Source organism: Schistocerca piceifrons, chromosome 3, assembly GCF_021461385.2.
Source record: "Schistocerca piceifrons isolate TAMUIC-IGC-003096 chromosome 3, iqSchPice1.1, whole genome shotgun sequence".
Taxonomy (NCBI): domain Eukaryota; kingdom Metazoa; phylum Arthropoda; class Insecta; order Orthoptera; family Acrididae; genus Schistocerca; species Schistocerca piceifrons.
This window is the reverse complement of record NC_060140.1, coordinates 582,912,069-582,939,952: the sequence shown is the minus strand read 5'-3', so window position 1 is coordinate 582,939,952 and position 27,884 is coordinate 582,912,069. Positions and strand designations below refer to the sequence as shown.

The window sequence follows — 27,884 nt, the reverse complement described above, 5'->3', positions numbered from 1 at the left end:
TGGCACAACAGTGAAAGGACTGTGGTAAATATCCAAGCATAAACATTCTTCTGAAATATGAGGTTTTGTGCCTTGAGATTCGAATGTTACAAGATGCAAGGTTCTGTTACTTTACGATAGATGAGCTAAGCATGCCTCACCTTACGCACGGCATTTCTTATCTTGTAGAAACGTGTAACTCGAAATTGGCAGTTTTCAAGTTACAAGATTTTGCTATGTTAATGACAGAATGTGATGAGTGTACCAGCATCTGGTGTTAGTTTTCCTGGTGAAGTACAATAGAATTACATCAAAATTATGTTTAGAGGGGAGTTATTCATGCACTGGCTTACAATTTGCTTTGATTTTTGTGCTATTTAAAGTTTAAAAATAAACTTTAATCTGTAAGATACTAAATCCTAACACCAGGGAAGGAAAGTGAAGTACAAAAATATTTTATTATTTTATCCATCTTCAGCAACTGTAATTGTATATATCGAAATAGTCAGCCACTGGTTGCTGATGATTTCGATATAAACATAAATACCATATACATATCCATATTTCATTGTCAGTCATTTTGAAACAGTATCACTGTTGACAGAACAATAAAAGATTTTTTTTTTTTTAAATCGCTGTGGTATTGTGGCCTATATCTTGTTTTATGTAACAGCACAAATAATAGCAGTAATATACCAAAGATAGAACAAATTACACAACCACAACAAAAAGTTGTCTGAAATAAAATTATATTCAGATAGGTTGTGCTTACCAGTCAGGGGCTGCTAACAGTCCACTCCAGTACGACATATTTTATGGCCTTTGACTTGGGATTCCCAATGGCTTTTTTGTTTACTCTAAATATTCACATTTCTTTAAACTCTTTCCTCTCTTTTGCTTGGTGAAAGGAACCTATCATTCAAAAAGACAGAAAAATTCTCTTTTTTCCTTCAGTACTGTATGTTCACTGCTGCCTGGCTGTCAGGGCAAATTTCTGTCTTTATTTGATTTAAGTGAAAGAAATTATACTGAAAACATTAGTTAAAAGTTAATACTATCAATTTTTGTCAAAGAAGAGGAATGTTTGTTAATCTGGCATAGGGCTGCATGTTTTTGGCAGCTCATAACAACCACCCCTCTACTGTCACAAATATTTAGAATGTCTCATATTTTTATGGCAAATCTTTAACAGATTCGTAGAGTCGTCCATTCATTCTCAATATCATTAGAGTTAGAAACAAATTCCTGTAAAGTGCTTGTGCTGTACACAAAGTTTTTGGGCCAAAGATTAAAGCCTTGATAGTACGCCTTGCATGCTGTCATTTTCATGTGTGTAATTTAATGATTTTTTTTCCTCCTTCCCAACAGTCTCTTGCAAAGAATCAGTCAGCTCAAGCATTTCTTGGTCCAGAGAATCCTGAGGAGCCTTATCTTGATGGAATTAATTACAATTGTGTAGCACCTGGGAAGCGCTTCCAGCCAATGTCAAATCTTTCAGGAGGAGAGAAAACTGTTGCGGCTTTAGCTCTGCTTTTTGCAATACACAGGTTGGTGTGTACTGTAGTTAATAACAGACAAGTGTCTCTTAAACAATTGTATTTTTTTTTCTTTTTGTCACTGATCATTCAGCCCCTGAGGATTATGTTCCAAAATACATTTCATTTGCAGCTACCAGCCGTCACCATTTTTTGTGCTGGACGAAATTGATGCTGCACTTGATAACACAAACATCGGGAAAGTGGCAAGTTATATCAGAGATAAAACATCTTCTCTGCAAACCATAGTTATTTCCCTAAAAGAAGAATTTTATAGCCATGCAGATGCTCTTATAGGGATATGTCCAGATGTAAGTTATTTCCAGCAGCAATTTTTATATAAGCAGTAATGTTAGAAACTTCAGAGCTCACATATGAAAGTGTTTGTAATGTTGAGCAACATAGCTACCCTTGTAGTTTGATAGCAGACAAATTAATTATAAATAGTGTAGTGTTTGACAGATTGAAAGTTATTATTATGCTTTCCGATACAGATCAGTTGATCTTTGTCTCCTAATGTCCTTGCAACAGGTAGGTTCTCAGAAACTGGGGCCTCAGTGTCCTGTGTCTCATTTCCACCCTCTCCGAAGTTATCCATCTTTATTTCCCGAGGAAGGAATTAAGAGTTCTGAAACCTAACAAAAGCATTTTTCTCTTTCAGATATGTCTACTGATAGTACTCGAGTCTTGCCTCCTGGCCAAATATTCTGTTTCTTTGTAATTTTACCAGGTGTTTTTTTTTTTAAGTGTGTGAAGTCTCTACAGTCAGGCCTCAAAATTGACAACCGGCTAATATGCTGAGAAGTTTCTATTTCTATCATGGACAACAGTTAAATGGGTTTGGAACACCTTTGTAAAGTTCTAGACAGTTTCCAGTGATTTTGGGAGCCATATTGCCTAAAGTGTCTTTAGTGTACTCTCACGCGCCTAGTGAAGCATGCTTAGAATAAGCGCAAAGACCCAGATAGTCACTGAAATACTAAGTTGTGTGTAGTTTGTGAAGTAAGGGGCCAAAGAAGTTATTTTATTATAAGTTTCGACAATTTTATTCAGGTCACACGTATATTTTGAACTATAGGCATATTGTTAAGCTGGAGAATATTGTATACCCACACGTAGTGTGTGTCCATGAACTGTAAAGATGGATGCATAACCAAGTTATAAAGTGAAAGAATATTGTCTACCCCCAGATATTAAGTGTGTGTACATAAACAGTGAATATGGATGTATAACAAGGTTTATCAAGATCATCTGAGTGGTTTCAAGTGTGAAAGCATTTTGCAAACCATAATGGTGCCACTAGCAGAATTTCAGTCTTCAAAAAATGACTGAAAGTGTTCGTTGTCATCAGTTTTTGATAGGAGGTGCCAATGCGCACCTGTTCAGCAAAGCTGAAAATAAAGCTCCCATGAGTAGCATATCAGTAAACTGTGGTAATTTACTTCTGACACGGTTGTGATCCTTTCCACCAATAGACATTTGTTAGTTTTGGAGCAGTGTTTCAAGCAGGAATTATTCAACGTGTTTAAGGTACATTTTGATATTCATTTGTAAGTACTGTTTTGGGGATATGCTGCATGAATTTGTTAGTTATACTGCTTTAAACTTTCATTGTGATGATTATGCAATACTCCTGTACAGTACTTGAACTGTATTACACCACACAGCAGTTATTTACCCATTCTACTCAAGTCGGTAGGCTGGAGTTCTTAGCAAATTACTTCATTTTCAGTCTCTGTCTCACAACAGATGATGCCTCTTGTGATGCCATCATGAGCGAGGTCCATCTAGAGACCTCAGACAAGAAACAGGTTAAAATATACATCCAAGCTCAATGTTTTATTCTTCATCATTGTTCGTTAGAGTTCAAGGGATCTTCTGTCTGGTGTATCCCTTGGAGCTGTGGTTGGCGATGAGGTGTCTGTGCACTTGCTCTGACATCACAACTTTGGCTCTTCACCCCATAACCGCTCGTTGCCCAACTGATACCTCAAACAAAATGTGCAAAAACCCAAGCAGAGCCAAGTATCTTCAATACATAAGTGAAACATGAGTATGCAGAATAACATCATATACACGTTTACTCACTCAAACACGTCATAAAGGGAGCAGAAATTTTAGCATGATACATTCACACTTATTTCAGGATTTTATGTCACAAAATTTCTGCACCCATTCACTGTTTCCTTTAGTAGGAAAGGCAATCACTCTGTTTTATATGTTGGATGAGTCAGCCTTTGAATTCTTTCTTGAGAGTGTGTGATACTCATAGTTTATATACATACAATGTAATATTAACGTAGTTGACAGTTTAATGCATGCAAATATAGAAGGCAGACATCAATTTGAAGATAAATTGCCATTCCACTGGTGGCAGAGTTCAGTAATGAAATTTAAAGCAGCTCATCCACAGTATCAGTGTCTTTTATGGCATACCTTTCTAGTACTGTATATCCATGTTTCCTTGTACATTATTGTTGGAAGATTGGATATTTTCTCTGCGCCACATGAGGAATAAAGATAAGATAACACAAGAACATTTTTTTTAATAGTCTAGAAAATTTCCATACAAATTATTAATTGTGTTTGTTGTATTCGTAAACAACAAGTAGTTGCTTTACAGTCCATAAAGACTTTTTGTTGATTACTAGAATGCAATAAAAATTTCCTTAAAATACAAGATCATCTTGTTCATGTTCAACAACAGAATGGTAGTCATTCTTATTTATACTTTATGCTTCTATTATCCTGAATGGTCTTTAGTATTTTTTAACAACTGAAAAACTGAAGTTAATGACACTGATGCTTAAATTTACCTTATGTTTATATGTATACAGGTAGGAGAGTGTCTCGTGAGCAAAGTGCTGACGTTGGACCTCACACAATATCCATCCCATCTAGATGCAGAACAAGAGAAGAGAGACCAACACAGACATTAGATGTTAACTGTTGCATTTTGTATGATGAGCAGATAGAAATTGTATTATTTTTGTATTATGAACATAATGTTTACCACAATTTAAAGATTTTTATGTATAATGGCCACAAATTGCTGATAGTCAGCGTCCATATGTGATCCAGTCCATAGTGGTACCATTCGCAACTACAGAGTCTTTGTTGTACAGTCCATCTTTTTGTTATAAGATATTTAAAAATACAGCTTTATGTCTTTTGCTTCGTGAGGTTCATTGTGTCAATAGTTTTAAGCCGTTTTTTGTTCTTTTGTGAAGTAATTGAAATTGCCCCATACCCCCTCCCCGCCCCGCCTTCCCACCCTACTCCCTTCCCCCTCTCTCTTTTTCTTACCACATTACATAGTCTTTGTGAGAACCCTAAAAATCATTATCTTTCCCTGTCGAGTCCATAGACTTGCAGAAATATATACTTTTAACACACTACTGTATCCAGAATTACGAAAGTTATTTTACCTTTAAACAACCTAGTACACTGGACAGAACTGCTCTAAGCCTGTAAAGTGACAAAAAAGTTATTATTTCACAAGTGGTGTCATCATAATGAATATATCACTTTTATGTATATAAATTTAAATCCTTAAATCTATTTTAATAGTTTAATATTGTGAAGAATTAAAAGAAGAGTGGGGGGGGGGGGGGACTGTAGCAGCAGGAATTGAACCCAAGCGTAGTCAGTCAGCGTGCCTGACAACTGAGCCATGCCATTTGACAATTGTTGTTCAAAAATCCCTCACATTCTCCTCGAAATTCTTTAGAGAACATTTTACCTTTTCCTATGGCCCACTCAAGCAAGATAGTGAAGGAACGTGAAAGAGGCATTGACGTGCTTTTACTCGCACAGTATGAGCCAAATCGGTGAGCCCTGTCCTGCACCCTCACGTTGTTGCTTGCAAATATTCCTAATTCTCTTGAGGCACTTACTCGGCAGCTGTCACTCCAGGAGTTCTACCAGGCCTTTTGTTTTGTCATACTCACGGCATTCACATGCCGTCTCTTCATTTGCATTGTAAGGTTCTTCTAGTTTATGACAGCAAAACACCACCTTAAACCAAATACCATTTGTCCACTATCTAATTAAAATTATCTCATCACCTGTTAGCGGACATTAATATGGGGCGTGTCCATGCTTTGACTTTGTGATGGCTTGAATTCTGCTGGGGATAGTTTGTGAGGTGTTTGAATAGCTGTTGGTGAATGACAGCCCACTCTTTCTCAAGATCCAAAAACAGACAAGGTAGTGATGTTGGGCACTGGGTCTTGAGTGATGTAACGCATCACAAAGGGTTTTCATTGAGTTCGCATTGGGACTCGGGGCATGCCAGTATCTTTCAGGAACGTTATTGTTCACGAAACATTGTGTCACGGGTGCTGCTTTATGACAGAGTGCATTGTCATGCTGATATAATCAGTAACAGTCCTTAACTGTTCCTTTGCTGTGTCCAGTACCCAGTCTGTAAAATGTATTCATTTCCTTCCACATTTAGTATTTTCTTAACCACAGTGAAGGGACCACACCCTAATAATAGAAAACAGCCCTATATCATAACACTACCTCCTCCACAATTACCAAGCGAGATGGCACAGTGGTTAACACACAGTGGACGCGCATCGGGAGGATGACAATTCAAACCCGTGTCCGGCCAGCCAGCGTTAGATATTCCATAATTTCCCTTAATCACTCCAGGCAAATCCCTGGGTGGTTTCTTTGAGAGGGCACAGCCAATTTCCTTCCCCATCCATGACATAATCTGAGCTTGTGCTCCCGTCACTAATAACCTCCATGTTGACAGGATGTTAGAGCTAATCTTCCTTCTTTTCCTCCGTAATTCACTGTTGGCAGTACACATGATGGCCAGTAATGTTCTCCGGACATTCAGCAGTCCAGTCCCTTCCATCAGACAGCCACAGGTTATAGCGTGATTGATTACTCCAAGTCACTCGTTTCTATTCATCCACTGTCTGGTGGCGTCACTCATTACACCACCTTGAGTGTCACTTACCAGTGACTACAGATATATGTGGCGATGAGGAGCTCAAGCATTGTATCACATTCGTTTTAACTCCATACGCACTGCCATATGCTATGCTAGCTGAACAGGTGATTCCTTCCACATATTTCATCCTTTTTTTTGGGGAGGGGGGGGGCCCTCACGGGTTATTCCTTCCACGTATTTCATCCTTTTTTGGGGGGGGGATCTTAAGAAAGTTTGAAACTCCCTGATGGTTTTGTTACTCATGTGACATCAAGTCACTAGTCCACTATTGAATTAATCTACATCTACATGAATACTAGGCAAATCACATTCAAGTGCCTGGCAGAGGGTTCATCGAATCTCATATAGCGCGCGGAAAGAATGAACACCTATATCTTTCCATACGAGCTCTGATTTCCCTTATTTTATCATGGTGATCGCTCCTCCCCATGTAGGTTGGTGTCAACAACATATTTTCACATTCAGGAGAAAGTTGGTGATTGGAATTTCATGAGAAGATTCCATCGCAACAAAAAACGCCTTTCTTTTAATGATTTCCAGCCCAAATCCTGTATCATTCCTGTGACACTCTCTCCCACATTTCACAATAATACAAAACATGCTGCCTTTCTTTAAACTTTTTCGATGTACTCCATCAGTCCTATCTGGCAAGGATCACACACCGTGCAGCAGTATTCTAAAAGAAAATGGACAAGTATAGTGTAGGCAGTCTCCTCAGTAGGTCTGTTACGTTTTTTAAGGGTTCTACCAATAAAACACAGTCTTTGGTTAGCCTTCCCCACAACTTTTTGTATGTGTTCCTTCCAATTTAAGTTGTTCGTAATTGCAATATCTAGGTATTTAGTTGAATTTACGGCTTTTAGATTAGACTGATGTACCGTGTAACCGAAGTTTAACAAGTTCCTTTTAGCACTCGTGTGGATGAGCTCACATTTTTCGTTGTTTAGGATCAATGCCACTTTTCGCACCATTCAGATATCTTTTCTAAATCGTTTTGCAATTTGTTTTGATCTTCTGATGACTTAGTCGATAAACGACAGCGTCATCTGCAAACAACCGAAGACGGCTGCTCAGATTGTCTCCAAAATCGTTTATATAGATAAGGAACAGCAAAGGGCCTATAATACTACCTTGGGGAACGCCAGAAATCACTTCTGTTTTACTCGATGACTTTCCGTCAATTACTACAAACTGTGACCCCTCTGACAGGAAATCACAAATCTAGTCACATAACTGAGAGGATATTCCATAAGCACGCAATCAATCTGAAATCCCTTGTCAATAGCACTCAACACTTCATGTGAATAAAGAGCTAGTTGTGTTTCACATGAATGATGTTTTCTAAACCCATGTTGACTATGTGTCAATAGACCGTTTTCTTCGTGGTAATTCATAGTGTTAGAACACAATATATGTTCTAAAATCCTGCTGCATACAGACTTTAATGATATGGGCCTGTAAATTAGTGGATTACTCCTACTACCTTTGTTGAATATTGGTGAGACCTGTGCAACTTTCCAGTACGGAGCTTTCGTCGAGCGAATGGTTGTATATGATTCTTAAGTATGGAGCTAATGCATCAGCATACTCCGAAAGGAACCTAATTGGTATACAGTCTGGACCAGAGGACTTGCTTTTATTAAGTGAATTAAGCTGCTTCACTACTCCGAGGATATTTACTTCTGCGTTACTCATGTTGGCAGCTGTTCTCGATTCGAATTCTGGACTATTTACTTCGTCTTCTTTTGTGAAAGCATTTCAGAAGGCTGTGTTTAGTAACTCTGCTTTGGCAGCACTGTCTTCGATAGTATCTCCATTGCTATTGCACAGAGAAGGCATTGATTGTGTCTTGCCACGAACATACTTCACATGCGACCAGGTTTCGAGACAAAGTTTTGTTGTGGAAACTGTTGTAGGCATCTCACATTGAAGTCCACGCTAAATTTCGAGCTTGTGTAAAAGATCGCCAGTCTTGGGGATTTTGCGTCTGTTTAAATTTGGCATGTTTGTTTCGTTGTTTCTGCAACAGTGTTCTAAACTGTTTTGTGTACCAAGGAGGATCAGCTCCGTCATTTGTTAATTTATTTGGTATAAATCTCTCAATTGCTACCGATACTATTTCTTTCAATTTAAGCCACATCTGGTCTAAACTTGTATTATTAATTTGGAATGAGTGGAGATTTTCTCTTGGGAAGGAGTCAAGTGAATTTTTATCTGCTTTTTTGAATAGGTATATTTTTCGCCTCCAAGTCAGGTCAAAATAAGGATAGAGTATAGTAAATATACAAATTAAAATTAGGTACCTGTTCTTTCACTTTGTTTTACGCATTGACTACCATGAGGCTGCCGGCAGCTACAGCAGAACCTCACACTTGAACGCCTTATGCACGCCAGTGGCCACAGCACATCTGACTGGCGGTGAAACATCCATCACTGTGTGTGCAGTAGTCAGTGTGTTAAGTAACATTTACTTTTACATAGTCAGGAGTACTTTTACAGTACAGAAAGAGTGTGTTACTAGAAATGTCTTGAATTTCATTTTAAATATTGGATACATAACAATTTTTATTTCTTCTGGTATCTTATTGTGTAGTTTGACACCAGAGTTAATTATGCTCATCTCGTAGGTTGTTGTTCTGGAATATGTTTGGCATATATTTGATTTTCCATTGGGGCAGCAGTTGTCTACGTTCTTGTTCTGTAGGAATTTGCCTGTTTTCAAAAGGTAGTCTGTAGTGAACAAGATAGTTTAATAAATGAATAAATGTGTAACATTCAGAACACCAAGCTCAGTAAAGAGATATTTTCAGGCCTCCACCTCTTAAAACTGCAGAATTATTCTTAGTTCTTTTTTTGTATGTTTCAAAAGATGCCTGGTATAAGTGAAGTGACCCCACAAAATGACCCCAAATTGGAACAGTGAGTTGAACTGCTTGTAGTATGCCTGCAGTACTATTGTTTTATTTGTTGCAGATTTTATTCTCAAGCAGTAGAACACAGATGAGAGCTTCTTTCACTAGTTATTTACAAGCATCTCGTAAAGTCCTGCTGAAACCACAGACCCAAAAATGTTGTCACTCTTACATTTTTTAGAGGACCATTTTTAAACCTTTGTTGAGTAGATACTTAGCTAGATTGTGTAAATGAATTAAAGTTGACATGCTTCTAATTTTTACGACGAGTTTGTTTTTTGTGAACCATTCCCCAAAGACTTTTCATAGCTTTCTGCTAGAGATTGCAGTGTTTCCGGGCTAGATCCAGTGAGCAATATGCTGGTGTCATTGGCATATAGGATAGTTCATATATTTAACAAAGCAGTCAACATAAATCAGGAAGAGTAGCAGCCCTGCATAGGACTGAGCCTTGCAGCACACCACATTTTACTGGTAATTTGCTGAAAAGCAAATAATTGTTTCTTCTTTTATTCATAATGTTAAATTCTTACATGATATTTTTTGTCTGCTGGTTTTTAAGTGTGAGCACTACCAGCCATGTGCTACACATAAGGCTATTCAATTTTTTGTGCAGGATTACACCAAAAGCTTTTGAAATGTCTAGAACAATACTTGCAGCTATCTTATATTGATCAGAATAGAGGGTGCAGCACAGAAACTTACTTATTTTAGAAAATCATTAAACAGAAAATACTGGGGATATCAATTTAATTATCTTTCCTTTACACAGAGGTACATTTAAAGTTTTACTTCATTAGGTTATGAAAATAATATCATGATATGTTCTCAATGCATTGGGAGAGTTGAAATCGGAAGTTTCAGTCCATTTTGTCCAGCAGATCTATCTTATTTGGCAACAACAGCATATACATTGTTCTTCAGCTCACCCATCATCCATTGACAATTGGTATACACCTAGGCTTTAAGATAACCCCATAAGGGAAAGTCGCAGGGGGCACTAAATGTGGCAAGCGTGCTGACTGCTGAATATCACACTTTAAGGAGATACAATGGTCAGGGAAGTTTTTGTATGAGAGAGTCATAGATGTCTGTATTGTGAGAGCCATGGCGCTCTCTTGTTGGAACCAGACACCCGCTCTACGTCCATTTCTTCGAGTTTGGAAAGAAAAAAACTCCTCAATCATCTTGGCATACCGGGCAGAAGGGACCATAACAGTCATATTGTTCTCTTTGAAAAACCATGGGCCAATTTTGGATAAAGTGCACCAAATAGTCACTTGTTCTGTATGTGGAAGCTGCTCATGAAGTTATCAGGGGTTTGTGGTGCTCCACTATCACGTCTTGTTTATTCCAGACAAACAAAAATGTGCCTTATCGCAGAACAACATGAGGGCGTCATAAGGCAGCTTTTCAACCCAGGCTTCAAATGTGTGTTTATTTATTTACTGTGAAACAAAATGGCGTGGATTAAATATGTGCACCATTGCCAGTTTCTAAGGATGAAATTTCTAGTCTTTAGGAAGAATGTGTCTCACTTATGTGTTCAGAAGTTACATGTCTGCGTGTAGATCGCTTGGTAATTCAAGTCACCAGCCTTACTTTGTCGACTCTTTCTGGTATCCTGCTGGTTCTTGAAGATGCTGATTTCTTTTTCTGCATACTATCAGTATCCATAAACGTGCCCACCAACATAACAATCGCTTTTTTGTCAGGAACACAACCTGCAGGCACAATATTAAACAGTTTCCTGAAGGCACACTAGGTTGTGATGACTGAATGACCATGGGAAAAATAAGTCGCCACATCAATCATATGCTCCTGTCTTGTCCATTACATGATCGCTGCTAAAGTAACCTTAAAAAGAGAGAGAGAGGCCACTCAACCCCACCGACAACGAGTAATGGCCACTGTGTCACATGCATTTCAAATAAGGAAGTTCCCAAACCTCACACTGCACCATGAAAATGGTAGATTGCTTTTCAGCATAAAGGTGACTGCTGAGTAGCAGACAGGCACAATAAAAATTGTTACACATGAGCTTTCAGCCAAAGCCTTCTTAAAAAAAATTAGATGCGCACACATTCATGCACATACAACCACCATCTCCATCTGGAATCCAGCTATAGCATTGAACAAAAGCAACATGCTGGAGTGGGGCAGGGCACGGAAGGGGAGAGAAGTCAGTGCCTGTCTGACAAAGTGTGCTGCTTTTGCTGAGTGACAGTTGCATTCTGCCCAGAGAAAGTGGTCATGAGCCGTGTGTGTGTGTGTGTGTGTGTGTTTTCTTTTTAAAGAAGGCTTTGGTGAAACCTCAGTGTGTAACAGTCTATTTGTTGTGCCTATCTGCAACACAGCATGTCATCTTTACAGTGAGTAGCAATCTGCCCTTTTCATAATATTTTTGATATTTCAACCTGTACTTTCCTTTTTTTTTAATATTCATTTATGAAATTTATGAAAATGTCAAAGTTTGTCTAGAATCTATGGACAGGAACTTAACTATGATGCAAGTCAGTAAATGGATTTTGTGTCAGAATAACCTGTTTTTAGCTGCAGTGAAACTTTTTCTAATTTTAAAACGTGGAAAGAAACCATTTCCTAAAGAGACATTTAAACTTTTGTCATTGGTATCATTATCGAGTACGTGCTTGGGTACTTCGAAGTCACTTGATTGTATTGCTTAATGATTTAGCTGTACTTATAATTTCACAAGGATCTGTTTCGTAAATATACATTAAAGGCCACAGACTTATTGAGGAAGTACAGGGCTGGCCTTTTACAGTTTTTATGAATGAGATCTTCAGCTAGTACATTACTCATTTAATTGTTTTACAACTGCTATTGGTTCTATGACTTTTGAGCCCTCTAGTATCAATGATGATACGTTCTTTCTTTTTGGTACAGAACTTAAAGGCTTTTTCTTTCTGTGTAGCTCTCCATACGGATATAATTTTATTTGATGAGCTTATCAAAGTGTCGTCGTATATAGTTTTAATCTGTCTGAATACTATAGTTTCTTTTGTAGGCTTTAAAGTAACTGAAAATCCTTTGGCAATTATATATATGTACCTCATGTGAGGTATTGCCTCATAACCACTACCTCCTCTGCTTGTAAATTTGTAGATTCTATCTCTGATGAATATTTGTTCAATGGAGGAATTTATTGATCTTGTTGGGCAGTGTATTTACTCTAGGGATATACTACAGCACCCTACAATTGCTCACACAGGGACTGTAAGGATAAGGTTAGAAAAATTACTGCACGCATAGAAGGCATTCAAACATTCATTCTTCCTGCACTCCCTACAGGAAGAAACCCTAATAACTGGTACAATGGGACATACCATCTGCCATACACCTCATGGTGGTTTGCAGAGTATAGACATTGATGTAGAGTGTGGTGACCTTATCAAATGTGTGGGTCATATGTATCAAATCATACCTACCACTGCTTTGTTGGAAAATCAGTGTTATCACCACAAAGCACTAGCTTAATATTTAATATACTGATCCTGTAAAACCTCTACTTTGGTTGCAAAGAAGATTTCTACTCGATGTTCCATATACAAGTATGTGAATAATTAAATTCATTTCTGGAAACATAACACAAAGTTCGAAATATTTCAGTTGGGTCAATATGGCATTTACTGGTATTGCAGAAATTTATCCACCACAAAGCTGGTAGTACCACCATTTTTAGTTGATACTGGAGTAGTGATTGCAACATAGTAATTTTATTCTCCAGTGACTGAACATTAGGGTGTAGTACAACAAATTTGGGGCATTTAGATACTGTAATTGAAACAATTTCTAGTTTTTTGTCCAATGTATTTCTAATGCGGTACTTACTAAAAAATCTTCGGTGTCTTTGTGGCTTCTGCTTGCTGGTGGCTATCAATGATAAGTTAACTTCCAGTACTTGCGTTCACATATGTCCTTTTTGATGTTTTAAATTGTGTAGTTCATCCTAAATTCACTTGTGAATCACAAATACCACAATATTTGAGTATATGTATTGACAGTTGAGCATGAGAATCCCTTGGCACCTGAAGAGGCATCTTGCACATGTTAGGTTATGAACTTTGCAGTAACAATATTGTGTACACTTCTGTAGAATAAATATATTTTCACTTTAGATGCAAAGGATTATGCCATAGAAGAGGAGCGATTGAGTGTATGCAAAGTACGTTTTTCAGTTGATATATCCATGTGGTTGGCACCATCCCAGTTTATAATCTATCACTATGTAAACATTTCCTAATGTGGACAAACTGTAAGAAACTATCCCTGAGAGAATAAGGAGCAAAGGAGGTCATATGGAAATTAGCCAGAAATGTGTTCCAAGATATGTACACCCACTTGAGGAAAGCGAAGACAAACCATCATCGACAATGCAGGTTCTGTGACTGAAAGCATACATGAGGATACACCAGACAAATGCCAATGTTCTCCCTGTACTGATTTTTTAACTCCACATTGAGAGGATAGTGTGCTGGATCGTTATCCTGTAGTAGCCACATTACTCATTGTATCACCATGCGCACGTCTTCCAGCAGGGTCACCCACAGGAAGTTCAGATATGCATCACCTTTGTGGAAGGATGACTAGTCCCACCAAGCAGTCACCAATAGTCCCTACCCCCCCACACTGACACTGAACCGGTGCAATGGTTCATTGCATGGAGATTAGTCCATACCCCATAGGTAGGTGTTCAGAAGATGATGGTACTACTACTTGTAAAGGTAGCTTCACCTGTAAATAGCATGGATGATAAATCCCAGCACCGTAGCTACCAGCAACAAAACTCATGGGAGACAAGTCCATAGGTAATTAGGCATGTGCAGCTTGTACATGATACAGATAGTGGCAGTTGTCTTGGAGGATATTCCACAATAACAGTATCATTCTTTTTGACATTGCTCACGCATATAAAATTACATGTTACAAGAATATGTAAATAGCCTAAAATACTTGTCAAGTAGGGCTATCCTGTAGGTATGTACTATTTCTGATAGGAATCCTTTATTTACATCAATTTTAGAAAGGTATTTTTTCCATGTGACTATTAGTACGGGAATCTTTTACTTTGAGACATACCTACATTTTCTTACTGAAAGTAACAAAGATGTCGACAGGGAAGTTTTCATTTCCTCCAAACTCTTTCAAAAACATTTTAAATGTTTTCAGCACTACTTCTCTCTGTTACTGTTTGTTTTCCGTCCATATTACAGAATCAATCAACAACTCTCAGTAATATACAACTTCCATGTACACTAATTACCTAATGTACCATTATTGACAACTGAACAAATGTTACATGGAAACAGGTACACTGACCTGTGATTGCCAATATTTTATAACCAATGAAAAAATCTTACAAATGAACTCCATACACGAATTAGATGTGCCATGTCTGCCACAGTGAGTACTATGACCTTTTACCTCCCCAAACTGTTCACTAGTCATTATATTGTGTGAAGGAAATCATTTACTTCAGGTGACAAAAAACAGACTGAAAAATTCACACTCTTTCAACCACCGGACAGTGTGTGGTGGAGGGTACCTTGCGTACCTTTATCGGTTCTCCCTTCTATTCCAGTCTCGTATTGTCCGTGGAAAGAAAGGTTGTCGGTATGCCTCTGTGTGGGCTCTAATCACTATGATTTTATCCTCGTGGTCTCTTCAAGAGATATACATAGGAGGTAGCAATATACTGCTTGACTCCTCGGTGAAAGTATGTTCTCGAAACTTTAACAAAAGCCCGTACCGAGCGACTGAGTGTCTCTCTCGCAGAGTCTTCCACTAGAGTTTATCTGTCATCTTCCTAACATTTCCGTGACTACTAAATGACCCTGTAACGAAGCTCGCTACTCTCTGTTGGATCTTCTCCATCTCTTCAATCTATCCAATCTGTAACAGATCCCACACCCGTGAGCAGTATTCAAGCAGTAGGCGAACAAGTGTACTGTAACCTACTTAGTTTCCGGAATGCATTTCCTTACGATTCTTCCAATGAATCTCATTCTGGCATCTGCTTCAGCAACGATTAATTTTATATGGTCATTCCATTTTAAATCACTCCTAATGCCTACTCCCAGATAATTTATGGAATTAACTGCTTCTAGTTGCTGACCTGCTATATTGTAGCTAAATGATAAAGGATCTTTCTTTCTATGTATTCACAGCACATTACACTTGTCTACAGTGAGATTCAATTGCCATTCCCTGCACCATGCATCAATTCGTTGCAGATCCTCCTGCATTTCAGTACAATTTTCCATTGTTACAACCTCTCGATACACTACAGCATCATCTGCAAAAAGCCTCAGTGAACTTCCGATGTTATCCACAAGGTCATTTATATATATATTGTGAATAGCAACGGTCCTATGACACCCCCCTGCGGCACACCTGAAATCACTCTTACTTCGGAAGACTTATCTCCATTGAGAATGACATGCTGCATTCTGTTATCTAGGAACTATTCAATCCAATCACACAATTGGTCTGATAGTCTGTATGCTCTTACTTTGTTCATTAAGTGACTGTGGGGAACTGTATCAAATGCCTTGCGGAAGTCAAGAAACATGGCATCTACCTGGGAACTCGTGTCTACGGCCCTCTGAGTCTCATGGACGAATAGCACAAGCTGGGTTTCACACGATTGTCTTTTTCGAAACCCATGCTGATTCCTACAGAGTAGATTTCTAGTCTCCAGAAAAGTCATTATACTCGAACATAATACATGTTCCAAAATTCTACAACTGATCGATGTTAGAGATATAGGTCTATAGTTCTGCACATCTGTTCGACCGTCCCTTCTTGAAAACGGGGATGACCTGTGCCCTTTTCCAATCCTTTGGAACGCTATGCTCTTCTAGAGACCTACGGTACACCGCTGCAAGAAGGGGGCAAGTCCCTTCGTGTACTCTGTGTAAAATCGAACTGGTATCCCGTCAGGTCCAGCGGCCTTTCCTCTTTTGAGCGATTTTAATTGTTTCTCTATCCCTCTGTCGTCTATTTCGATATCTACCATTTTGTCATCTGTGCGACAATCTAGAGAAGTAACTACAGTGCAGTCTTCCTCTGTGAAACAGCTTTGGAAAAATACATTTAGTATTTCGGCCTTTAGTCTGTCATCCTCTGTTTCAGTACCATTTTGGTCACACAGTGTCTGGCCATTTTGTTTTGATCCACCTACTGCTTTGACCCAAGACCAAAATTTCTTAAGATTTTCTGCCAAGTCAGTACGTAGAACTTCGCTTTCGAATTCATTGAACACCTCTTGCATAGCCCTCCTCACACTACATTTCGCTTCGTGTAATTTTTGTTTGTCTGCAAGGCTTTGGCTATGTTTATGTTTGCTGTGAAGTTCCCTTTGCTTCCGTAGCAGTTTTCTAGCTCAGTTGTTGTACCGCGGTGGCTCTTTTCCATCTCTTACGATCTTGCTTGCAACATACTCATCTAATGCATATGCTACGGTGGTTTTGAACTTTGTCCACTGATCCTCAACACTATCTGTACTTGAGATAAAACTTTTGTGATGCTGTAACTGCTTTATGATCGTTGATTCCCTGTTCTGCGTTAATTGTTTCCAATAGTTCGGGTCCGTTTGTCACCAGAAGGTCTAATATGTTATCTCCACGAGTTGGTTCTCTGTTTAACTGCTCAAGGTAGTCTTCTGATAATGCACTTTAAAAAATTTCACTGGATTCCTTGTCCCTGCCACCTGTTATAAATATTTGCGTCTCCCAGTCTATACCTGGTAAATTAAAATCTCCACCTAAAACTATAACATGGTCAGGCAATCTACTCCAAATATCTTCCAAATTTCCCTGTGTTCTACCACAACAGCTGTTGAGCCAGGGGGTCTATAGACACATCCAATTACCATGTTTGAGCCTGCTTTAACCGTGACCTTCACCCAAATTATTTCACATTACGGATCTCCGTCAATTTCCTTCGATACTATTGCACTTTTTATCGCTATAAACACGCCTCTCCCTTCACTGTCCAGCCTGTCTCTGTGGTATACATTCCAATCTGAATTTAGAATTGCATTACTGTTTACATTTGGTTTCATCCAGCTTTCCATCCCTAGTACCATGTGGGCACTGTGACCGTTTATTAATGAGAGCAGTTCAGGGACCTATCTATAGACGCTCCTGCAGTTTACTATTACCACATTAATAATGTCATTACCTGTTGCGTTTTGCCTACTGCTACCTTGTCATGTCTCAGGAGGCGTCTTGTCGGGCCTAGGGAGGGAATTCTCCAACCTTAAAAAATCCACATGTGCACTCCACAGGTACTCTGCTGCCCTTGTAGCCGCTTCCTGCATGTAGTACACACCTGACCTATTCAGGGGGACCCTACATTTCTCCACCCGATAGCAGAAGTCAAGAAATTTGCTCCCCAGATCTCCGCAGAATCGCCTGAGCCTCTGGTTTAAGCCTTCCACTCGGCTCGAAACCAGAGGACCACGATCGGTTCTGGGAACGACACTACAAATAATTAGCTCAGATTACACCCCGCAAGCGAGGCTTTCCGTCTTCACCAACTCCACCAACCGCCTGTATGAACTGCGGATGACCACCGAACCCAGACGACAGGAGTCATTGGTGCTGACATGAGCAACAATTTGCTGTCGGGTGCACCCAGTGTTCTCTATCGCCGCCGGCTGGGCCTCCTCCACATCTCGGATGAGACCCCCAGGCAAGCAGACAGAGTGAACATTGGCCTTCTTCCCCGACCTTCCCACTATTTCCCTAAGGGGCTCCCATCACCCGCCTAACATTGGAGCTCCCTATCACTAATAAACCCTTCCCCCTGTGTGCCTTCTTGGACCTTGCTGAAGGAGCGGCCACATGTCCACTCACAGGCAGGGCGGGCGATGCCACACAGCCAACCTCCACATTGACCCTCCACCTCATGCGACGCGAACGTCGTTGAACCCACCACTCCCCTTGGGGAGAGGGTGGCCAACTGTGCCCGGTACCCGTGAAGATGTCTCGCCAGCAGGGACCATGGGTGAAGCATGTTACACCTGGGGTGTATCATGCGACGCACCGGACTCCCCACTGCCGCTACACTCTGAGGCAGCAGCCCGAAGATGGCTGACCATGGCCATCAGCACGTTCAGCTGTTCGTGAACAGTGGCCAGCTCCTCCTGCGTCCATACTCAGCAGTCACATCCTATCCATCCTAAGAAATCAACAATTTACTGTAGAGAGTTAAGTAATCAACTTTTAACTAGACTGCTAATTCACTAAAGGCGGCTGGTAGCTGACTAAACTGTGGTTACTAGACATTTCTTGTTGGAAACAATGAAAATAAGCACTAACTCTCTCTGGACAGTACTCAACATACACACAAAATCTATGGAACACTATTACTAGTACTTGAAAATTAAAGCTTCCTAAAAGCAAAAACACACGGAAAAAGAAGTGACAAGTAAGAAGAACACAGTTAATACTAAAATCTACATAGCTTGCTGCACAGGAGATGTGAAGCAGACGACAGTTACGACGACACTGCTATTAGAATAAACACTGATTGTATTGCTACTGCTCCATTTCAAAACCGTAACTGTTGCCCTTGCTATCAATAAAGCAACAAGTGAGCAAAAATTTAACCCATTTTGCCAATTGTCAGAGACGAGCAATAAAAAGTAAATATCATAGCAAATTATACAGAAGAAAGTACAACACAGCTGATGAGATCACAAATAACTCACACCTTTGTAAGTGTTCATTGTGATGTGACTATGCTGCTACACCTCAGTAGGTCTTTGTGCAACTGATAAAAAAGAATGAAGAGGGTTTCCCAATTCTTTCACATGCACTGCAAAAAGAACACTCAAGATCCCTTATACAGGGTGTTACAAAAAGGTACGGCCAAACTTTTGGGAAACATTCCTCACACTCAAAGAAAGAAAATACGTTATGTGGACATGTGTCCGGAAATGCTTACTTTCCATGTTAGAGCTCATTTTATGACTTCTCTTCAAATCACATTAATCATGGAATCGAAACACACAGCAACAGAACGTACCAGCGTGACTTCAAACACTTTGTTACAGGAAATGTTCTCCGTTAGCGAGGATACATGCATCCACCCTCCATCGCATGGAATCCCTGATGCGCTGGTGGAGCCCTGGAGAATGGCGTATTGTATCCCAGCCGTCCACAACACGAGCACGAAGAGTCTCTACATTTCATACCGGGGTAGCATAGACAAGAGCTTTCAAATGCCCCCATCAATAAAAGTCAAGAGGGTTGAGGTAAGGAGAGCGTGGAGGCCATGGAATTGGTCCGCCTCTACCAATCCGTCGGTCACCGAATCTGTTGTTGAGAAGCGTACGAACACTTCGACTGAAATGTGCAGGAGCTCCAACGTGCATGAACCACATGTTGTGTCGTACTTGTAAAGGCACATGTTCTAGCAGCACAAGTAGAGCATCCCTTATGAAATGATAATGTGCTCCACTGAGCGTAGGTGGAAGAATATACTGACGAAACTAAAACGAGCTCTAACATGGAAATTAAGCGTTTCCCGACAAATGTCCACATAACATCTTTTCTTTATTTGTGTGTGAGGAATGTTTCCTGAAAGTTTTGCCGTACCTTTTTGTAACACCCTGTATATGGAATTGGGAATGTGTTGAGAATTTATAATACACTAGTGAATCTAATTTTACAAGTTCCATTCCAGGAGGCTACTATGTGGACTCCACAAGACAACCATTTCTCAGTAATTGTCTTATGAGTTTGGAAATTCCTTCAACATGTACACAAAAAATACAATGTACCATACTGGAAGGCACAAACACCACAGAAATTTGCTAAGAATTGTGTGTTTGTCATCAGCGTGTGCAGCCTATTCAAAATAAAGTATACTGGCTTGAATTTTAATTACATTCTTTGAACAGCATATATTATTCATTATAGAGCCCTGGTGCAGTCATCTGAAATACAGCATATAGTCTTATCGTCGAATGAATGTGCAAGTTTTTTACTGTAGAATTACCATGAAGTGCAGTCATGTATTCATATTAGAGGTGCCACATATTTTAAAGTTAGAACAGTTTCAGACTGCCACAAATGGTAAATATTGCTACTAGGGTCTCAAAAGTTCACCGTCAATCTTAAGACTATTTAGTTAGTGGTATGAACAGGGAAAATTGTAAAGTATTTATGAAAGATTTTGGCCTCTGGGTGATTTTAAGTGCAACTGAGCTTGAGACTAACTTTAAAAAAAAAATCATCAAAGTTACAAAATTACACTCCTGGAAATTGAAATAAGAACACCGTGAATTCATTGTCCCAGGAAGGGGAAACTTTATTGACACATTCCTGGGGTCAGATACATCACATGATCACACTGACAGAACCACAGGCACATAGACACAGGCAACAGAGCATGCACAATGTCGGCACTAGTACAGTGTATATCCACCTTTCGCAGCAATGCAGGCTGCTATTCTCCCATGGAGACGATCGTAGAGATGCTGGATGTAGTCCTGTGGAACGACTTGCCATGCCATTTCCACCTGGCGCCTCAGTTGGACCAGCGTTCGTGCTGGACGTGCAGACCACGTGAGACGACGCTTCATCCAGTCCCAAACATGCTCAATGGGGGACAGATCCGGAGATCTTGCTGGCCAGGGTAGTTGACTTACACCTTCTAGAGCACGTTGGGTGGCACGGGATACATGCGGACGTGCATTGTCCTGTTGGAACAGCAAGTTCCCTTGCCGGTCTAGGAATGGTAGAACGATGGGTTCGATGACGGTTTGGATGTACCGTGCACTATTCAGTGTCCCCTCGACGATCACCAGTGGTGTACGGCCAGTGTAGGAGATCGCTCCCCACACCATGATGCCGGGTGTTGGCCCTGTGTGCCTCGGTCGTATGCAGTCCTGATTGTGGCGCTCACCTGCACGGCGCCAAACATGCATACGACCATCATTGGCACCAAGGCAGAAGCGACTCTCATCGCTGAAGACGACACGTCTCCATTCGTCCCTCCATTCACGCCTGTCGCGACACCACTGGAGGCGGGCTGCACGATGTTGGGGCGTGAGCGGAAGATGGCCTAACGGTGTGCGGGACCGTAGCCCAGCTTCATGGAGACGGTTGCGAATGGTCCTCGCCGATACCCCAGGAGCAACAGTGTCCCTAATTTGCTGGGAAGTGGCGGTGTGGTCCCCTACGGCACTGCGTAGGAGCCTACGGTCTTGGCGTGCATCCGTGCGTCGCTGCGGTCCGGTCCCAGGTCGACAGGCACGTGCACCTTCCGCCGACCACTGGCGACAACATCGATGTACTGTGGAGACCTCACGCCCCACGTGTTGAGCAATTCGGCGGTACGTCCACCCGGCCTCCCGCATGCCCACTATACGCCCTCGCTCAAAGTCCGTCAACTGCACATACGGGTCACGTCCACGCTATCGCGGCATGCTACCAGTGTTAAGGACTGCGATGGAGCTCCGTATGCCACGGCAAACTGGCTGACACTGACGGCGGCGGTGCACAAATGCTGCGCAGCTAGCGCCATTCGACGGCCAACACCGCGGTTCCTGGTGTGTCCGCTGTGCCGTGCGTGTGATCATTGCTTGTACAGCCCTCTCGCAGTGTCCGGAGCAAGTATGGTGGATCTGACACGCCGGTGTCAATGTGTTCTTTTTTCCATTTCCAGGAGTGTATTTGACGAAATATAATAAAATGAAGTCAGCATGTCTGTAGATGAGGCTGGAGAACAAAAAGTTTGCTTTTTATATTGGCAGCTATTAAATTTAAGTAGTTGTTTCAAGTACACAATATTGACTTTCAGGCAAACTTCAGTTTTTCAAGAAATATGAGATATTAAGTATACTGCTAATTTACAAAAACTGCTATACCTTCAGTGTTCCACATGTGAGAAAGTTTACTATTTTAACTTAGGAGTCGGAGAACATCTAGTGACCCAGAATCAGTGTTTAATGTGTAAATGACCACATATAAATGTTTAAAAGTAATATGGGAAAAAGAATGTCAGCAAAGCATAAAAGACAACTCCAAGAAAAGTTGCACATAGTTTCCAGCAAATACAGAACTCATAAAGAAAAAGAAAGAGACCATGAACAACAAAAATCTGTAATGAGCGAAAATGAGTTAGAGAGATACCTGTGCTTCCCAGATATGATCCTATAAATGTTTTCAGTCCCACGCCAAAGCTGTTTCTCAGGTAAGGAATGATCTTTCTTTCAGCTGCTTAAAAAATAAAAATAACTTATATGTGCAAAGCCTGCCTCAAAAGGTAGCAAGCTGATTTTCTTAAGAGACATGAAAACCTCATCTTGCAAAATTACAGTTGCTTACCTGCTTAAAATCAAAACTTTTTCATAAATGATAAGAACCTGCAGGTAGTTATCTTGTATGAATGTTAAGGGGGGATGTAATAGCTTTGGGTCCAAACAATCAAATTTCCAAAAATGTTATTTTATTGTGCTAGCAGCTTTAGAAATGCCTTTAAATTGTTAAACTGATTAACTCTGCACTGGCAGCAACTCCCACCTTTTCCGACATTTGGGAAACTGCTTGCTTCAGTGGAATTTTTGTCAGTGTGAAGGCTATTTTCTTTCGATATCTTTGGCAGACATCTATATTCTTGCCTGAAAACTTTCTTACATGTGGTTTATTTACTTTTTGACAATACTAACACATTTTAGTAGGTGGAAGGTTGAATTCGCAAACCTTTATGTGGAAATCAAATTTATGAATAATGGCTGGTGGAAAAACTGTGTTTAGGAAATGGAGGTTTCATGGAAATCAGTTTACCAACAAAAAGAAGAGGAAGCAGCTCAAAATGAAGAAAATAAGCTCTCCGCTTCAGCGTCAAACCTTTGGGCAGAAGAATTGTAAAGGCGCATGAGTGGTGATGATATGGATTCCACTGGATTCAGACTTATTGATTTAGACCACCTCTGCCAGGCTATGAAGCTTTCATGTTCATGTGTTAGCTGGAAAAATATGGAATGCATGATTGTTGTTGAAGAAAGACGAGTGGGAATAGCTTGTGATTTTAAATTGATTTGTAATTTGTGTGGCTGCAAATTTTCATTTTCCTCCTAAAAAAAACTGGTACCTATGAAAGCAATTTTAGGTTAGCATATGCTCTGAGATGCCTTGGGCAGGGCAGGGAAGGAGGTAATTTATTGTGTGGTTTTAACGCACTAAACAAAAGGGGCTGCTCACCGAAATCCAATCTTCGCCGAGGATGTGAAGTATATATTATTACCACCAACTTTCAAATTGTGTAATGATCATCATTCAAAGATAAGGGAGATAAGAGCTCGTACTGAGGCGTTCAGACAGTCGTTTTTCCCTCACGCAATCTGCGAGTGGAACAGAAGGGGGGGAAATATGACTTTGGCGCGAATTGTGCCCTCCGCCACACACCGCTTGGTGGCTAGCGGAGTATATATGTAGATATAGAAAAAAAATAAAGAAATGTCTGATGATGTATGCGATACTGCCAGAAGTTTCTATGAAGAAAGCAGTGGAGGAATTGGTGGAAATAAACCAAAAAGAAATAGATCCTGGGGCAGATATTCATGACAGTGAATTTCCTACAAATGTTACTGACCTGTGTGTGTTCTGTAGATGGGACCTGAATGAAAAGGAGTCACATCTCTGTATGGAGTTGCATCTATTATTAGTATTACTCAGGTAAAGTTTTAGATGTAGAAATTATGTCTAAATACTGCCATCAGTGTGCAACAACGAAAATGTCCATCAATGAAGACAGTGAGTGTGGCAAGAAAAGCATGCTCTAAAAACTACAGTGGCTCAAGTGGGGGCATGGAGGCTGCTGCAGTTGTGAGGATGTTCTCCAGATCTGAGGACCAGTATGGTGTTAGATATACGAAATACTTTGGTGATGGGGCTCCTCTTCGTTCAAAGTTGTAACAGATAAAAATCCGTACAATACAACACACATCCAAAAGAGGCTTGGTGGTAGGTTTCGTCTCTGGCTGAAAGAGAAGAAAGGTGAAGTACTTGAGGATAGAAAACCAGTAGGAGGAAAAGGCTGGCTTACTCTGGACGAAATTGATTCTCTTCATTTATTTTATGGAGAGCTACCAGGAATAACACACGATTTAGAGGTAATGACCAAACACCAATGCACAATCTGTGTCCGAAAGACAATTGGTGTAAGTTCACCAACAGAAATGAGACACATTCACATAAACACTCATCATCAGAACCTGTTATGAATGCAATTAAGCCCCCATTCAGATTTCTTGCAAACCCTGATTTATTGAGGAAGCATCTTCACAGAAAGACACAAAATGCACATGAAGGCCTCAGTAATTTAATTTGAATTATATGCTCAAAACAGACATTCTGTGGACTTGAAGTACTCAAAATAGGTTCCTATGGTGCAGTTTTATGTTACAATAACGGAAATAATGGCAGAATGAAGTGCTGAAGAGAGTTGGTATAGATCCTGGTGTGTTTACAACAAAAGCATCTTATACCATTGAAGAAAACAGGGTCGAGAAAGTGATCATATCAGTGTCTTATCTGCAAATACAGGCCAGGCAGATTCGAAGAGGAGAGAAGAGAAACCTGGAGGATGAGGAGTATCAGTATGGAGGATTTTAAAATTGGGGTAAACTTATTAAATGTAGAAGTATGAGAAGAAAATCTTTGAACCTCATTTTCTCTGTTTTATGTTATTAGAAGCCTTTTCTCAAAAAGTATATGCACTAATGTTATGAAACTCTCAGGAACTGTTCACAACGTGTTGCTGTCTCCCTGGACTTAAAATTATGAGATACTGCACTTATATTCTGATTTTTAGACGATGGTATGTAAAAAAAAATTTGGATGTGCAAAATTAAAAACTGTTAATGATACAATTTGGACCATAAATTAATATCTGTAGTTCAATTGTCTTATAACCTTTTTATAAAAAAAGACAACACAAAAATTAAAAATTCAAATTTCTGGCAAAATATTAACCCTGCATATTTTTTCCATTAACACACAGCTCTTTCGCTTTACAAATGCAAAATTTTAGATTTGTACATTACTAAACATGGCTGTAATGATTTTTTTAAATAAGTGTTTACATTTTCCGTTACATCCCTCCTGAAGTCTACAGGACAGCCCGCAACTGGGAAAATAGCTTGCAGAAACATCACATAAATGAGGCATAATGGTCTCTCTCTCTCTCTCTCTCTCTCTCTCTCTCTCTCTTTCTCTCTAGCAAGAATATCCAGATATTGAAATAATCAAGTTTTTCAAAGTACACTCAGTGTACATTCTTTCATCTCTATAGATTTTGAGATAGCCAATGAACGATCATATTTCAAAGACCTGTCAACACAACTTTGAAGAAGTTACAGGGTCAAAACCAGCTTATGCTGCGATTGCACAGAAGACTCTGGAAAAAAAACTGAGACATACAGATTATGTGTATGAGCAGGGGATTTGGTGAAGGTGTTCAGAGTTGATGACGAGAATGAATCCTACATAATGTTTGAACAACTTCTTGCTATTCTCCCAAATCCAGCATCAAACATATTATGAATACCTTATATTATGAACTTATAGGAGATCAGTGTTTTTCAAAGTGGATGAGTAGTAAGCTACATAGGTTTCTATGCATTTTTTAAATTTAAACAGTTAGGTACTGAGGACTTACAGTAATGCGGCAGAGGGAGAGAGATCTTATTTATAAACCCACATCCGGCCATCTTGATTTAGGTTTTCCGCGATTTTCCTGAATAACCGCAAGCAAATGCCAGGATGGTTCTTCTGAAAAGGCACAGCTGACTTACTTCTCCATCCTTCCCTAATCCAATGAGACTGATGACCTTGTTGTTTGGCCCCTTCCACCAAGTCAACCAACTAACCAATTTCATTCATAGCTACAAAACTTTCCTACAAGGTTATTTAAATAGGAAGTCAGGTCTAAATATGTTAACTACTGATTCATCTACAAATTAACATAAAAAAATTAATTTTAGCACATTCTATTTCACGAGTCGCAACCGTCATACGCTTCGATTGCAATTTTTGATAAGTATATTAATAATGTTCCATTTATTCATATTTCATCACACGGAATTTGTTTAACACTGTAGATTCAATGTTTTCAAAAGCAAATATGGGCATAATTCACAGAGTTCTTATAAAACATTGGTGGGCATTTAATACTATCGCCATTCACTGTCCCACCCGTGACAAGGTTTTGAAGATGACTAGCAGCTTACCGTGTAAATTTCTGATATTCACATGTAAAGGGAAGGTAAAACAAGAATTTTTCATATGATAATCTTTACTTGATTTATATTTATACTTTTTGTTATATCAGCTTTCGATTGTTGAGAAACATAGTCCAACTGTCACACTCAAGACAGTGGAATCCCCCTTAACTATCATTACAATTAGATAATAAAGCTTAAGACAGGCATCTCCCAAAACTGCTGGACAATGAAAGGATCTTCTGGGGTTGTAAAAGATACAGTACTGCTACGGTACTGGCAAATAAAGCCTCAGATGAAGTGTATATGGAAAACAATGTAAATGGCAAGTTCTCTTAAATTCTACAAAGTCTTTACATTAATACACTTCCAAAACGAGGCAGTTCAACAGTAGAAGCTAAGGAAAATGAACGGATAACAGCAGTAATTGGGAAGACCTATAAGACACTTAAATTTCTCTGTTCAGCACAAAAGCAATACACTAATCCACAGTTCCTAGATTACTATACAGCTAAAATAATTTAAAAAACAAGAGGGTACTGTTTACAACAAAAAAGTCAATCAACCACAAAAAATATGTAATGCAGAAAATAAAAGCAAAGTAATTTGGGATATGATAAAACATGAAACTACAAAAGGTAAACACAAGTATAATAACATACAAATCAAAGATGTAGGGAGGGGTGGTGGGGGGTGGGTTGTAACATTAAAAAATCCACGGAATTGCCAAATTTTTTATATCTCATTTCCCTGACATTGTAGAAGAGTTCCAACACAATCTTCCAAAACACATGTAGCTCTCACTATGACTTACACAGCACACACAATAATGATGTTTCTCACAATAGAGCTTGAAGTCAGAAAGACAATACAGAAATAGTTGGGCTCGGTGGCCTAGGGGTAAAGTGCTAGCCTTGAGAGCATAAGGTCACAGGATTGAATCCCTGTCAGACACCGGAATTTTTCAGTGGACCATTATGCTAGTCTTCATGTCTCAAATGATACATGAAGATATATCTAAAGACATGTAGTTCCAATTCTACATTAAACAGGAGATCCCCTTTGCTTAGTAGTTGCTACAGAGCTGCCCAACCGAAAGCATGGAGTGTATCGAGACTACGTGTCAATATCACTTTTGTCTGCATTCCGAAAAATATCTGAATCAATCATGAAAGACTAAATGAGTTTCATAAATAAATACAAACGTTTTAACAAAGTACATTTTAGTT

The 27,884-nt window shown here is 39.7% G+C and overlaps 1 protein-coding gene across 2 annotated transcripts in view; it reads left to right on the top strand.

Annotated features, from left to right (window-relative positions):
- LOC124789370 (structural maintenance of chromosomes protein 1A) overlaps positions 1 to 4,912 on the top strand; it is a 168,005-nt gene extending 163,093 nt beyond the window's left edge. For both annotated transcript variants that reach the window (XM_047256697.1, XM_047256696.1), the window contains exons 22-24: positions 1,348 to 1,526; positions 1,648 to 1,825; positions 4,352 to 4,912. In XM_047256697.1, the coding sequence (XP_047112653.1) occupies positions 1,348 to 1,526; positions 1,648 to 1,825; positions 4,352 to 4,453 (459 nt within the window). In that variant the 3' untranslated portion in view covers positions 4,454 to 4,912. The remainder of the gene's footprint in view (positions 1 to 1,347; positions 1,527 to 1,647; positions 1,826 to 4,351) is intronic.
- The last annotated feature ends 22,972 nt before the right edge of the window (positions 4,913 to 27,884 follow it).